A 14,657-nucleotide genomic window follows, 5' to 3' on the forward strand; every position below is an offset into this window, starting at 1 on the left:
AGCCTCCAAAGATACCCCGCGGGCTTAGGCGCAAGCCATTTATAGGATATCTGCGCCTCGCACGACTTGCGTACCGTCTCATAAATCACACCTTATGTCTTGCTCTCGGTCGCGGCCAACATCCGCGTTCCTCAATAAGGCCTACACCACGGGTTTCCGGAATGACTGTTGGGCACAGTACTCGGCCAGCTTTACAGAATGGAATTCACCTCGTCCATATCAGTTATTCGTCGTCGAATTTGTCATCGCAGACACAGTTGGATGGGGAAAGCCTGGACTTAGGGACAACTTATACCGAAGCATATAGGTCGACCACCGCGTAAGTCCGATTGAGCCTAAATAAGTCTGGCTCTTGCTGAACAACTGTGACATACCAAACAGCGATTCTAGTTCGCATGGTGGTCTCTCGCGCTCCGACACTGGCACCTCTGCTAGCAGCCGTTCACTACGAGCGACTGAGCGCACCCGGCGTCGATGGCGTCCGGTTCTTATGAACTCCCAGAGGATGTTGCATTCGTTCCGGTCTGGACTATCGGACCAGATGGGAAAAGCAAGAGGTCGATTGCGCTGGCGGAGAATTCAATCAGATAGTCGACAATCCGGGCTAGGCGACCACTTTCTGGCTCTCTTGAAAAGTCTTGGGGTCACATCCTTCTATAACACCTGCTGCAAGTTGCGTGGCGTTGAAGTCACGGAAAAGCCCAAGGTCTTCATGTACAGGAGCAAGACGCTTGCATCCATCCGCTGTGTCCTGCACGTGGTTCCCGTTGGTGCCGCATTTGCGCTTTTGATGTTAAACTCGGCAGGTTACTACATTGGGGGCGAACTGTCTGGTGCCTCCGGTCAGGATACGGAGAAGCTGGCTGCGCTGACATTCGCAGCCAAGCTTCATGAACTTCTTATGTTGGCTTCACTTGGGTCAATACTGATTACTTACATCCGCAGAGAACTTGCGTTTGGTGAGGGCCTTCCATTTGGCGCTATTTTCACCTCATTGCAGTTTCAGGATATCAGTTTCCTCTGGTCTCTCAGCATGTGGGGCTCAATCCAACATGACTGGCAACGACGGAGTACCAAATGGTTTATCCTCTCGCTGATGGTCATCTGTACCCTTCTTGGTTTGACTGTGGGACCATCTACAAGTAACTTGATGAAACCTCGTCTTGGTGACTGGCCCGCGGGCGGCACGCCGTTCTGGATCAATTGCACCAAGGACGTACTTTTTCCTCGTACAGTCGAGAACTCCTCGTCGCTATCGCATTGTGCCCTTGACAATAGCGATCTCGCTTGTCCGGCTGGGAACTGGCAGATCCTCAACCAGGACTATTATTCGTTCTTTCCAAGGCTCGTCGACGCCGGCAGTGTTCCTCAAAACATCACCGTCTCGGGTGCAGCTTCAATACGAACCTTTGGAATGAGGTCTCGCAATCTGTTTGGCAGCCACGAGATGATGTGGGGGAATGCTTATACCATTGCAACTACTCCGCTCTCTGTGGTCGCTGATAGCGTTGCGGAATTGGGTAGGCTATGGTCGTACGCTGCTGCCAATATTGACGTTGGCCGATTCAAGTTCAGAAATGATGCGCTTTTTACGGTCAACTCGCTGCAGCCGGTGGTGCTCACATTCTGCGGGCAAACTTTCTACGACTTTTCCAATAATTTAACTCTTTCCTTTCCCGCGTTGGGTACGGCGTCTCTCTCCGGCGGGCCGGGTACGGCGGACACAAGTCAGGCCTCAGTTAAATTATACGATGGGTATTCCAACGACGTTATTCAGAAACAAGTGAAATCACTCCTTCAGCAAAGATCTTCTCCATCCGTGCTTTGGGTTGATGACCCAAATCTGTTGCAACCTCTCGATGCCACCTTGGCTGCGATCCTTACGCTGCCTGGCACAGATAGCAGCAATCCACAATACTTTACTTGCAGTGTCGACAGCAGGTTCACCAACGTCACTCTTATTTCCACCCGAAACGCAATCAAGATCGTCGCTGGTCAGCCTATAGACATGGATAAGAATGGGACATTCCATGCCGATTGGCCGCGAATTGCGCTTACAGCGGATTGGGCAAAATATCTGACACCGGTAATTCCTGGCACGAATGAAACGATCCTATCCCCTATCACCTCAATGGCTGGCATCTTCAACAGTCCCACTCCCTCAGCCTCATACTATCACGATATTATAGTGGAGAACATTCTCGCTACGCTGATCACCAATGGCATCGGCCGGTCTGCGTACAATCACAGTATCATTATGAATCTGAAAGGCGCCGTCGATCAAAGCGACCTGTGGGATGGAGGCGACTGGATATACGACATCATCCCCAAGGGTGGAAACATGGGCAAGGGACGAAATGCTTTCAATGTGTCGGCCGCCGTGCGCAACCAATCTACCGAATTGGCTATGACGGCCTACGTGAATGGCTACGCATACAGCGCAGCAGGAATCACATCCGTACTGGAGATGGTCGTGCTTGCGATTTATATAGCAGTAGCTATTGCTCATGTCTGCTATTCGATCTACAGCGGACTCTCCTCGAGCAGTTGGGGTTCCGCGCCAGAAATCGCAGTGCTTGCGTGGAACTCGGTACCCACGGAGAAGATGGCTAATACAGGAGCTGGTATATCGACCGTCGACATATACAAGCACAACATTCGAGTCATGCACCGGGGCAACAAACTGGAAATTGTAACCCGGGATAACGAGGAAAGCCCGGAGAAGGGAAACCAGCCGTTTCAGCAAGCTACGACAAATGTTGACGACGTACACACGGGTTCTGATTCGGATAGAACAGATGAGGACATGGAACCCGTTGAAGAAAACCAGGCCTATTGTTGATCTAGACACGCTACTGGACGGCAACAAAATATATCTATCTAATACACTCTACTGATATCCAACTCCATCTCAGTCTTCGACAACTCTTTCAAGATGGTTGTTGTTTTCTTTACCCACGCCTTAAGAAGTATCTTATCTTTTTTCCCTCCTTCCATTAATCCTTTCTTGCAAGAATATATCTACCCCCATCCACGCCCTATGTACATCCACCGACTACACCGTATGATTCACACACAGACAAATCCCATAATCAACCCCAAAATAAATGATAGCAGCACCACCAACACACATCCACCCCATGCCCCCCCCTAAACCCAATAGATATGTATATAGGGGGTAAAAAAAAAGAAGGAATCAAAAGAAAAAAAGGATATGTCCCGAGGGAGGTTCGAACTCCCGGCCTTGGGATCGCATGGAAGTTTGAATCTTCCACGTCATACTGGAGTATGAGACCCACGTGATAACCAACTACACCATCGAGACAAATTGTTGAGGACTTTGCTTGTCGGATGGACCTATATCCAGAAGGTTTGCTTTTGGGATGCGGGTGTGGAACTACTACACAAGGTAATTGACGGGCAGTGGGATTGTAGGATGGCTGAAAGTTTCGTTTTGGATTTTCTGTGGATATTAACTAGTGCTACTACTATTCTGTTCAAGGATTGGTTTCTTGTCTTCTTTCTTAGGTCTTTCTCTTTTTTCTTTTTTCGTTTTTTAATAGGCGGGTGGAGAGAATAGGACTGGGTTCTTGGAGGGGATGGTATATATCACCAGGGTATCGATTCTAATATTTTAGGTAGCAAGTCATGAGAGAACAGACCGAAACACCTCATTGTCTATATTATATACATATGCCAACCAGCGACTAGTAGATTTTGATCTATGTTGCTCATTCCAATCATCGCCCACTTCGACTCCGTCGCATACTCTCCTTGCACTCATTGCAATACCATTTGACTATTCACGTTAGCATTTGAATGAACCACCTCGCGGCAGAAAACTCACCATTCTTTCCAGGAGGTTTCGTCAAGCCGACACATGACAAGTGGAACCATTCGCGAGGACAGGCGTCATTGTCGCACGCAACCATCTCGCCGAAACTGATTTCGTTACAGTAGCAGTATCTGGGCTCGCCGTCCTCGTCCTCATCATCACCCTCGTGGAGAGATTCTTCCTCTTCGGACACCGCCCGCGGTTGCACCACCGGGATGCTGTTGTTCTTTTTATGAGACCGTTTGGCTGGCGCCGGATCTGTACTGCGAGTCGGTCGCACGCGCTGAGCTGGCTCGGAGAAGGTGGCCAGAGTGGGTGTTGACGTCTTGGATGATCGGCCCTTTGGTGGTGGGTTCGACACAGAAGGCACCGGTGTTTCTCCTGGCTCAATGGATTGTGCAGGTTTCCCGTCGGTATCCTCGCGCTTGGTGCTCACTGGAGGTGGCACCTTCGATACATCCACCGTCGCCTCTTCCAGTTCCCGTTGTGTATCCGGATTAGACGTAGGTGTAGCCTCAGTTTTGGATGCGGTTTCTTTGACGGTAACCTTTGTTTCTGTGATTTTACCTGCAACAGGATCTTAGTTAGCACTACCTCTGGTACCACCGGTGGGAACATACTATTGCTAGTTACACGGTTCGATGCCGAAGATGATGGCCTCTGACGGCCATTGTTTGCTTGCCCCGAGTTCTGCTGGGTGCGAGAAGACTGCGGCCGCACTGCACCAGGCCCAGGGCTGGCGGCACTCCGTGGAATGGCCGCTGCAGCGACTACAGGGGACGGGGCCAAGACAGGCGAATCAACCGCAGAAACATTGGTATTGTTCCTATTATCCATGTTAGCTAAATACTCACAGAACAACAGACAGACGTACCTCTTTCGCGCAGCCGCATTCGCATTCGGTGCCCGGGCTCTCTTCTTCGTAGCATCAGCGGCATCCTTTGATGCAGCTTGTCTCGAAGTACTAGCGTTGCTAGCAGTGCGCTCCATTGCAGCACCACCCTCCACCGCCGGCGGTCGCTCGACCTTGCGCCGTTTGGCCTGGCCCGTCCCAGTGGTTCCCTGGCCATGTGCGCCCGACTGATCGCCAGCACCTGCACCTCCGCGAGCCTTGCTAGATTGTCCCTTTCGAGCACGCACATCGTCCAGATCCGAATCAGCATGCGCGCGACGCTGCCTGCGTGCCATGACAGCTTCGCGCCTAGCTTCGCTCCGAGAAGCAGCCTCTACCTCATGGATCGCATGAACCAATTCCTTACTGGCTGCGGCCTCCCGGCGAGGTCGCTCATTAGTAGTCGTCTTGGCGACATTTCTATTCGAATAAGCCCAATGAGAGAGACTCCCTAGACGAGCCTCATCGCTAATTTCCCCTGCGATGAACGGAAAGATAGTATCCAGACGTGTGAGCTGCCGGTCTAGTTCATCGTTCGCATTCGAAATAACGTGGTTCTTCTCGTCCGCAGTCATCATCAGGTCCGAGAGTGTATGTCGCACACGATCGAACAGGGCACGGCGGTTTTTGCTTTCCTGGGATTCGGGGTTGTGCGAGAGTCCCTAATCACAATTGCTTGTCAGCACACTATCATAGATAGCGTATCCCCGCAGAGCACTCAATGACCCACCGAGGGTATATAATCTTCCCGGACAGTCCCAGAGACAATGGGGTTCGGGTTGGAGGAGTATGGCACAGGCTGTGATTCCGAAGAAGCCTTCAGCAGTTGAAGCAGATTATCCTCAAGAGCCCAGGCCTTTGCATCGACTTCTTTCAGTAGCGAATTGTGCCGGCGAAATTCCCGAGGGAGGGCCGTGATAGCGTCCGTGAAATGAGTGAGAGCGGGATAGAAGCCATGGGCGACAGGGGTCGCAGAAGGGGTGTCTGTCATCGACGAATGACCATAAGCAAAAGAGGAGCGTCCCAGCGTCTTGGAAGTGCGGGATGGGTTCGTTCTCGTCTGTCGCGTTGACTGACGAGCGCTCTGACCCTGAGAATTCATGGCTGATGAAGAAACGGCAGACATGATGGAAAAGAGAACAGCCGGTCGGACAGAAGCCCAGCTCAATCAGGGAATAAGAAGCGCTCAGAGATAGGGGATGATCGATGGCTCAACAACGGGAACATGGACAAGGCAGAAAAATCGGGGGTGGGAGAGCAGAGTTGGAGCGATGGAGGCTGCAGTGCGGAGAAGACCCGGCAGCCATCAGGTGATTGGTGCCTGCAGACCAAGGCAGGCAATGTGGCTGACTCAGTCTCACCGATAAGCCCAAGTGACGTCACGTATCATGAAAGATTCAAAAGCACCACAGATTCTACCAACTGGTCTATAACGGAACAGCAACCAAAACAAAAACGAAAAACAATTGGGGCAAGCCGGGCTTGAACCGGCCACCTCCAGATCTTCAGTCTGACGCGCTCCCAGATGCGCCATTGCCCCGCAATTGTTGTTTATAGAACCTTTGTTGACGCTATGAGACACGACATGATTAGAATATCCTAACATGGGTCTGCAACAGTCTATCTCCCAGCTTACAACCCTATGTAGCGACTACCGGCTAGTGAATCCAGTTAAACCAAAGAAACTGATTATATCAAGGTTCTTAATTTACACGCGTGCACGAACACATGCAGGTATAGGCAGGCCAGATCAAAAACAGATGCTAGAACGACCCAAGCCCTCACAAGCATGACGGTATAAGCATCGTACACTATGCTGCTGACAAAGGAAAATCATACAATGAAGACCAGAACGAGCCGACGCTAGCTCCCCAAACCAAAGCACCTACAAAGCCACTTACTCGCCCTTGAGGCGCTCCTGGTGGACAGTGAAAGCATCCTGAAGGAACTCCTGCTCCTCCTTAAGATGGACGGACTTGAGACCGGTGGCAACGGAGGCGCTGGGGGCGCGACCGGCGTAGAGAACGTGACGGCGGTTGTGGTGCTCGGTCTCGTTCAGCAGGGTCTCAATACGGGGCTGGGTGTAACTCCAGGCACCAGCGTTGAGAGGCTCCTCCTGGGCCCAGACAATGTTGCGGGCGTTGGGGTAGCTGTCCAGGTTCTCCTTCAGCTGAGCCCAAGGGAAGGGGTGCAGCTGCTCCACACGGGTGATGGCAGTGTTGCGGATACCGTGGGCTTCACGGTGCTTGATAAGAGCGGCGTAAACCTGGCCAGAGCACAGGATGACACGCTCAATCTTCTCGGGCTCATCGATCTCCTTGCCGTGGCCCTCGTCGGGAATGATCCACTGGAAGTGAGACTCGCCAGTGAAGTTCTCAATGTCGGAACGAGCAATGGGGTGACGGAGGAGAGACTTGGAGAAGAAGATCACGAGGGCTGGACAAGCGTTAGCTCCAAACTCGCATGGACAGATTCAAGGTACTTACGCTTGCGGAACTGGCGGTGGATCTGGCGACGCAGAATGTGGAACAGGTTGGCAGGGCTGGTCATGCAGGCAATCTGCATGTTGCAGTCCTGGTGCTGGCGGTCGAGCTTGTCACCGGCGGGGAAGACACGGGGCTCCTCGTTGCAGAGCTGCAGCCAACGCTCCATTCTGCCGGAAGAGTGCTCAGGACCCTGGCCATCGTAACCGTGGGGAAGAGAAACGACGAGACCAGAGCGCTGGAGCCACTTGGACTCTCCCGCAGCGATGAACTGATCGATGATACACTGAGCGTTGTTGGCAAAGTCACCAAACTGGGCCTCCCACATGACGAGTGCGTTGGGGGAGGTCAGGGAGTAACCGTATTCGAAACCAAGACTGCCAGAGATGTTAGCTTTAAACAATAAGAGAAAAAACCCGATACGTACGCTCCGAATTCACTGAGGGAGGAGTTGGAGATGACAAAGCTTCCCTGGTCCTCAGCAATGTGCTGCAGAGGAGTGTAGGTGCCCTCGTTCTCCTGGTCGTGCAGGACGGCGTGACGCTGAGAGAAAGTACCACGCTCCACGTCCTGACCGGAGATACGGACGTGGTAACCCTCAGACACGAGGGAACCGAAGGCAAGAGCCTCAGCAGTGGCCCAGTCAATGTTCTTGCCCTCATCCACAGACTTCTTGCGGTTGCTCAAGATACGCTTGAGGTTGCGGTGGAGGGTGAAGCCATCCAGGTTACCGCTAATCTTGTCAGCAACGTGCTGCAGCAGAGGACCCTCAACGCCGGTGGGGAGGTGAGGCAGAACCTCAGTGGCAAGCTCCTTGGGGGTCTTGAAACCGTTCCAGGCGGAGGTGAGCCATTCCTTGCTGGTAGGCTGGTAGTCCTTGCTGCGGTCGAAGCTGTCGTTCAGCATGCCCCAGACCCATTTCTTGTGCTCGTCGATGTCCTCCTTGGTGAAGGTACCCTCCTCGATCAGCTTGGCAACGTACTTGTCAAGCTGGCTCTTCTGCTGAGCAATGCGCTTGTACATCAGAGGCTGAGTGAACGAGGGCTGGTCAGTCTCGTTGTGACCCTGCTTACGGTAGCAGACGATGTCGATGACAACGTCACGCTTGAACTCGGCACGCCAGTCAGCAGCGACCTGGCAGACGTAGTTGACGGCCTCAACGTCATCCGCGTTGACGTGGAAGACAGGGGCGTCAATGGACTTGGCGATGTCCGAGCAGTAAGGAGTGGAGCGGGCGAACCGGGGGTCGGTGGTGAAACCGATCTGGTTGTTCACAACGATGTGAATGGTACCTCCGGTGGAGTAGGCGGGGAGGGAGTGGAAACCCATGGTCTCGTAGACGACACCCTGGGCGGCAAAGGCAGCATCACCGTGCAACAGCACACCCATGGCAGAGTTGAACTCGGTCTCATCCTTGTTGTAGTGCTGAATGGAACGGGTCTTTCCGAGCACGACCGGGTCCTCGGCTTCCAAGTGGGAGGGGTTGGCGACCAGAGAGAGCTGAACGCGCTTACCCGAGGGGGTAGGGCGCTCGAAGTTCATACCCAAGTGGTACTTGACATCACCGGAGCCTTCATCAGAGGGCTCGGTGGAGCCGGCGAACTCGCTGAAGATGGACTCGTTGGGCTTACGGACGACGTTGGAAAGGACGTTCAGACGACCACGGTGAGGCATACCGATGACGATGTCCTTGATGCCATAGTCGACACTGCGGTCGATGAGGGCCTTCATACCAGGCACAAGGGTTTCGCAACCCTCCAGACCGAAACGCTTGTCGTTGGGGAACTTGGTGGCAAGGAAGGACTCGAAGCTGTGGGACCAGATGAGGCGGTCGAGGATGCGGCGCTTGTCATCGACAGAGTAGTTGTACGGCTGGGGGATCTCGAAGCGGTCGCGGATCCAGTCGCACGGCTTACGGTCGGGAATGTGGATGTACTCCACACCGTAGGAACCGCAGTAGATCTTCTCGCAAGTAGCGACAATCTCGCGCAGGGTCATCTTCTTGCGCTCTTCGGTCGCAAAGCGGGGCAGGATACCGGGTCCAAGAGTGAACTCCTGGTCCAGGTCGCGTTCAGTGAAGCCGTAGTGGTCCAGCTCGAGCTCCTTGGGCTTGTTGTAGCCGAACGCCTCAGCTTCGCCGCGGATGCCAAGGGGATCGATCTTGGCCTTGTGGTGACCACGAGCCTGGTAGGCGCGGACCAGCAGCTGGACCTTCAGGTGATTAGTGACATCGGTACCGGCCGCGAAAGACAAGCCCTCGCCGGGCATCTCTTGCGGGACACCGCCGGTAGGGGTGGGAACCAGGGTCGGAGGAGGCTGGAAAGCCTGGGAGACGGGCATTTTACCCTCTTCCATGTTCTTGAAATACGTCTGCCACGAGATGTGGACGCTGGAGGGATCCCGCTTCCATGCGACGTACATCTCGTCGATGTAGTTGGCGGTGTTTCCGGAGAGGAAAGAGTCATTGGCATCCTAGACGCGCCAAAAGTGCGAACGTCAGTCGAAGCCGATTCAGATCAAGAACATCATCTGCGCAGGGATTTGCTTACCACACCCTCCGCGGACGCGGCATAATGCCTCTTGTTGGACAAGCGGTCGACAAGGGCGAGAGGACGTCTGGTGGTCAGGCCAAGTTTTGAGCTGCGGTTGGCAGCAGATCTGGCAGTGGATGCAAGAGAGAGAGACCTCCTGCAGGAAGAGCAGGCAGGACCGCGCAGCATACCGCCGCTGGTCGCCTTGACGGCTGTGGTACGAAACATGGCGGCAATTTTTCTAATGCGTAACACGAGCTGGAATCTAATGCTTTAAGCTCAACGATGGAGATGCGAAGGAGATCAACGACACAGCGGATGATCTCGAGAACTAGAATACAGAGGAATCGCAGTCAGTCCGACGGTGAGCGGGTTCGCAAGCTGCGGGATTTTTCAGACGGATGAAAGGAACACGCACGGTGTTAGCTGGACGAGGAAAACACAGGTGTCGACTATGATTGCCGTAGCACCTGTAATAAAACGGGACTCATCAGAGAGCCGAAGCACTCTCTTGAACAAAGAATTAGTGGAGAGGAGAAGGGAATAGAGGAGAACCTCGTTCTATGGGGGCGAGGAGAGAGGAGATGGAATGGAGATTGGCCTGGGAGGAACGGAACGAGAGAGGTTTGCCGAGATCTACGGCTATGACGGCCAGCGCAGCTGTGGCTGACCCCCTTTGCCAGGCCTGCAGGCGGCGTCGCCACAGCTGAGTCAAGCCGTGCCCTGCAACCGAGAAAACCACGGCGGGCCGAGCATCCCGGTTGCGGGTAACTGGCTCAGAGGCGTGCACCGCCACAGCCCGGTTATGACCATTTCCCGCTCCGGGTTTTTGCGGGTGGGCACGTGGTCCAATCACCCTCGGGTTGATTCCATGTACATACTATCTAGGTAGTATGTCGCACAACGTAGTATGAAGGGGCTGTCATTCCCCTGGATCCCAGGGTCTGGACACGTTCGGGATATGCGTGCAGATTACAACCCATCCCCCCTCGCAGCATGTCAAGAGGCCCAACGGGCACCCGATTGATTCCCTCCCAAGCTGTATATGCAACATAAATAACCCAACATCCAATCATCAAATCATAACAGTACAAGTCGCTGCGGTCTGGCAGTGAAGCATTATATATCAGGCATTACGATCATTATATCTCAGACCCAAGAACCCCTTATGTAACAATTCCAGATGGTATATACTCTCCCCCTCTTCTCGGTTGGTATATCCAACCTTTCCCGGGACCGATCTGCGGCTGGTCACATGCATGCCCTTCTGACTACTTGCCAGCTCGGGCGCATATGACCGATCGACCCCTGTCGTTTTGGTTGCAGATCTATGGCTCCCTCTCACCCGCTGGCGACTGTCCCACACGCTGCTCCAGAGCGTGCTGGGACCACCGGAACTTGTCAGATTCCCTGATGGGGGACTCTGTCGCACTGCCAAACGCATCCGGCGGCGTGGTATATACCGTTGGGCTGGCGTCGGAAATGAAGCTCGCCCGGTTTGACGACGAGTGTAAATATGGAGGAGGACTGCCACTGCCGCTACGGAGGCTCCCATTGCTTCCGCCCCAGGCACCACGTCGAAGCTTCATCAGTGCACTCAAAGACATCTCGTCGTCCATGGCACCAAGGTCCACGAGCTGAGCCAAGCCAGGGCTGGCGATGGGGTTGGAATGGGCGGCACCGTGGGCTGAGAGCGAGATGACCGAGTTGCGTGTGCTCCATTCACTGCGTTCCGTGATGGGGGTCAGGCTTGGCTCGCGGAATTTCCCCCGACTGCTGAAGCTGCGAGAAATGCCCTCGACGCCTCGTGGACCGAAGTAGCCACCATTGGTGAGTTCGGCGTTGCAGCCCCCATGTGATTGCGCATAGAATCCAAATTCTTGACCATAGAATCCCTCGTCATCATTTTCCAAGGCTTCCGCGTTCGCTGCAGCAATGATAGGGTCGTCGAAATATGCAGCATCGTTATCATCGTAGCTGAAATCCTCAAACGCTTCTTCGAAACCAACCATGTCGACCGTCTGGCTCAAGCGGCTATCATCTGAAATGAGCCCCGAAGGGCTGTCTATTGTTTGGGCAGAGCTCTCTTGACCTAGTGACCGCTCGCTGACGCTGACTACACGTCCAAACCTGTCATTTGTGGCTGCTTCACTGGCGGCTTGAGCCAAAGCATTGTGGAAAGCTTCGAGGTTGTGCTCGGACAGCACCCCACCATGAGCTTTTGCGGACCCTAAGTTAGGCAAGCTCTCACGAGTATGACCGTAGGCTCTGATCGACCCTTTTCGATAGTCGCTTGCCATGCTAGGAACGTGCCTAAGACCGCCATCATCTGACTCTAGTACAGAATCGTCAGGCTCGGCAGTGACGTCCAGCGAATTATGATCCCGGCTGTCCAGCTGCGCAGGCTCAGGAACAGGTTGTTGAGCCGCCGGTTTTCGATCGTAAAGGTGACTTGTCTCATCGTCAAAAATTGACTCGTCAAATTTGTCGCCCGCGTCTTCCGTAGACAGATCACCGAACTCCCCATCGTCGAAGTACAGATCGTCGTCGTCTTCCATCGGCTGCGAGGCCTGAGGATGTAAGTCTACGGTGACCTGTGGAATATTATTGGGATTCGTTGCCACTGATAATGATTGAATATCGGTTGCAATATCAGAGACAACAGGTTCGGATACGGGTAGAGGTTCTGGGTTGTCTGCCAAGGACCCCTGAGCCGATTCCTGCAAGTCCTGCAGGTCCTGCATGTCCTGCATATCTTGTATATCTTGAGAGTCCGTCAACCCAGGAGGAAGGGGACTAGCAAGGATTGGCGAGAGGCTGGGCGCAAACCAGGATTTGTTAAGTGCATTTCCCGGGCCAGAGAAGCCGGCGAACTCATCGTCCTCATCAGCGTCGACATTGACACCTGGAATCTTCTCTTCAAAGTCATCCATATCGTCAAACATATCATCATCATAGTCGTCCTCGCCATCGCTGAGACCTATGCCTTCCATTCGTGCCTTGGCCCTTCTTGCGGCCTCCTTTTCCTTATGTTTCTCTTCCAATAATTTCTCCTGAGTGGAGGATTCGACGCCATTCATGTCAAAACTGAACCGGGAGGCGTTGCTCTTGAGATGTTTAGGCAAGCCGGATGACTGATGTGGTATAACCTCGATCGTGTCGGCATCTTGTATACTTGCGGTTCCGATGTTACTGGGGAGGTTGTGCTGGTCGTCTTGGTTAGGCGTTGCCTGGTCGCTTGGTGACACAGAGGGCCCGGCTTGATCCGGTAGCTTGGAGGGTAATCTCCTTGCAAACACAGGAAGTGCGCTGGGGTCATTCTCGGCATGAGACTGCTCTGTCAGCAACGAGGACTGCAGATATGCTTTGCTCTCAACCTGCAACACCTTTTGATCTTCCTCAAAGTGTTCCCTGAAGACAGGGGAGTACTGTGTATGGCGTTTCTTTTGCTCGCCTATTTGGGCAGTTTGGTCATGGCCGTGCACAGAATTCCCATTTCCTGTGTAGGCTGCATCGGGTGGGCCGGATTGGTTGTTGACATCATGCCAAAGAACAGGTGCCGTGGACAGGTTGCGACGGGGACGGGGAGCAGAGAAGTCATGAACGATATTGCCGCGGATTCTGGGATCATAGTCGTCTGGGATAGCAGGGACTATATTGCGGGCGCGGATGCTCGTATCCTCCATCCGCAGGCTGGCCAGGTTGGAAGAACGCCTCCTGGCCAACAGAGACATCGGGTTCAGCAGGTGAAGCCGGGTCTTCCCGAGTTTGTGATGAGCGTGTTCCGTAGACCCATCCCGGTCTGCAGACCGGCGACCGTTTGCATTTTCACCTTTGTATTCCTTGTCCTTGTGTGACGGGATTGTTGTCTTGTCCGCTGGGGAAATATCTGGAGAGGTCCTGAACCGGAAATGACCGGACGACGACAGACCGGGAGTCGATGAGCGTTTGGTATAGTGGTCGGAAGTGAGATTGTGCGAGCTCAGCAGATTTTTGCCCAAGGACAGTCGAAACGGGGAGCTCGGTTTGGGCGAATCACCGTCGCCATGATCTGAGCGCGGCGCGGCAAAGGATGACTGCGAGTAGTTCAACTGGGAGGCGATGGTTGAGTCTTCGTGCTCATCGGGGGTTGAATGGGGTTGAGCGTGGCTTTCGGACGAGGGCACCGTGAGATTCGCAAGATTCGTTAAAGAGGAGCCTGGCGCATTGGTGGGGGTAACGGATATGGCGATGTTTCTTTTCGCAGCATCGGATTCCCCTTGAGGGTTGATCGGAACTTCCACGGACGATCCCCCAAGCGCCGCGAGAGCGGTCTTCGTGTTCGGCAGTATAGGCAGTTGAGGAGGATTGCTTGCGACCGATCCTTTGGAGGTGGGCTGTAAGGAGGGCGAGACGGGGGAAGCACTCGATCGGCGGTGCTCGCGACGCCAGTAGGAGAACACGGTGGAGGGGGGCATGGTGAAAATGAGCTCGAAGCACCCAGGGTGCGTGCGAGCAGGCGTTCAGGATGCGAAAACCTGGCCCATTGTTCTGATGGTCGCAATGCTTGGTCGGTCGCCCACACAATAATGACAGAGCTCTGCGGAGTAGAAGAAGAAGATCAAGGTTGCGGCGTGGGGCAATGTCTCACCCGGCGACGATGGTGGACCAATCCCAGGGCAGTGCGCTGGAAATTCGAGACGGAGGTTTAATGACTGATTCTGAAAGGCGATCAGGTTCAAGAAAGGATCGTCATGAATAGGAATAGACTACCAATGGTGGGCGATGCTTGGGGGGAGGATAATGTAGGGGATGGCGCTTGATGGGGGGAGATAAGAAAAAGGCCGAAGGGGGGGAAAGGAAGGAAAAGCAAGAGAACAAACAGCCAAGCCAGAGACCGTCAGGAACGGATCGGCCCAGCAGGAATGCCTGCCCGG

General features: G+C 53.9%; 4 protein-coding genes and 2 non-coding genes across 6 annotated transcripts; 1 reads left to right on the forward strand and 5 right to left on the reverse strand.

Annotated features, from left to right (window-relative positions):
- Positions 1–161: 161 nt before the first annotated feature.
- BO80DRAFT_363641 (uncharacterized protein) lies at positions 162–2,842 on the forward strand (the record flags this gene model as incomplete). Its single annotated transcript, XM_025716113.1, has 2 exons — positions 162–319; positions 382–2,842. 2 exons carry the CDS (start codon positions 162–164, stop codon positions 2,840–2,842), a joined length of 2,619 nt encoding a protein of 872 aa, XP_025571895.1.
- Positions 2,843–3,215: 373 nt separating this feature from the next.
- BO80DRAFT_t252 lies at positions 3,216–3,325 on the reverse strand. Its single transcript has one exon. It is a non-coding gene; the product is annotated as a tRNA-Met (tRNA).
- Positions 3,326–3,619: 294 nt separating this feature from the next.
- Positions 3,620–5,973, reverse strand: BO80DRAFT_389202 (putative PHD finger domain protein (Ing1)). Its single transcript, XM_025717107.1, has 5 exons — positions 5,458–5,973; positions 4,710–5,389; positions 4,456–4,661; positions 3,848–4,402; positions 3,620–3,799 (listed from the first exon to the last, which is right to left on the reverse strand). The coding sequence occupies exons 1-5, from the start codon at positions 5,851–5,853 to the stop codon at positions 3,741–3,743; spliced, it is 1,896 nt and encodes a 631-aa protein (XP_025571896.1). The 5' UTR covers positions 5,854–5,973; the 3' UTR covers positions 3,620–3,740.
- Positions 5,974–6,194: 221 nt separating this feature from the next.
- BO80DRAFT_t251 lies at positions 6,195–6,267 on the reverse strand. Its single transcript has one exon. It is a non-coding gene; the product is annotated as a tRNA-Phe (tRNA).
- A 127-nt stretch (positions 6,268–6,394) lies between these two features.
- On the reverse strand, positions 6,395–10,291 carry kgd1 (alpha-ketoglutarate dehydrogenase KGD1). Its single transcript, XM_025722874.1, has 5 exons — positions 10,160–10,291; positions 9,760–10,072; positions 7,638–9,682; positions 7,214–7,587; positions 6,395–7,163 (listed from the first exon to the last, which is right to left on the reverse strand). Exons 2-5 carry the CDS (start codon positions 9,967–9,969, stop codon positions 6,625–6,627), a joined length of 3,168 nt encoding a protein of 1,055 aa, XP_025571897.1. The 5' UTR covers positions 9,970–10,072; positions 10,160–10,291; the 3' UTR covers positions 6,395–6,624.
- Positions 10,292–10,662: 371 nt separating this feature from the next.
- Positions 10,663–14,542, reverse strand: BO80DRAFT_428047 (uncharacterized protein). Its single transcript, XM_025720161.1, has one exon. The coding sequence runs from the start codon at positions 14,196–14,198 to the stop codon at positions 11,070–11,072; it is 3,129 nt and encodes a 1,042-aa protein (XP_025571898.1). The 5' UTR covers positions 14,199–14,542; the 3' UTR covers positions 10,663–11,069.
- Between the last annotated feature and the right edge of the window lie 115 nt (positions 14,543–14,657).

The sequence above is a fragment of the Aspergillus ibericus genome (assembly GCF_003184845.1).
Source record: "Aspergillus ibericus CBS 121593 unplaced genomic scaffold BO80scaffold_43, whole genome shotgun sequence".
NCBI classification, from domain to species: Eukaryota; Fungi; Ascomycota; class Eurotiomycetes; order Eurotiales; family Aspergillaceae; genus Aspergillus; species Aspergillus ibericus.

Bases quoted from the DNA above. Each gene is read 5' to 3' on its own strand.
- kgd1 (XM_025722874.1), bottom strand. From the start codon at position 9,969: ATGTTTCGTACCACAGCCGTCAAGGCGACCAGCGGCGGTATGCTGCGC. The intron at 7,588-7,637 runs GTACGTATCGGG...CATCTCTGGCAG, and splicing joins TCCCTCAGTGAATTCGGAGC to TCTTGGTTTCGAATACGGTT. The intron at 7,164-7,213 runs GTAAGTACCTTG...ACGCTTGTCCAG, and splicing joins CCACCGCCAGTTCCGCAAGC to CCCTCGTGATCTTCTTCTCC.
- BO80DRAFT_428047 (XM_025720161.1), bottom strand. From the start codon at position 14,198: ATGCCCCCCTCCACCGTGTTCTCCTACTGGCGTCGCGAGCACCGCCGA.
- BO80DRAFT_389202 (XM_025717107.1), bottom strand. From the start codon at position 5,853: ATGTCTGCCGTTTCTTCATCAGCCATGAATTCTCAGGGTCAGAGCGCT. The intron at 5,390-5,457 runs GTGGGTCATTGA...AATTGTGATTAG, and splicing joins GGGAAGATTATATACCCTCG to GGACTCTCGCACAACCCCGA. The intron at 4,403-4,455 runs GTATGTTCCCAC...ATCCTGTTGCAG, and splicing joins GAACCGTGTAACTAGCAATA to GTAAAATCACAGAAACAAAG.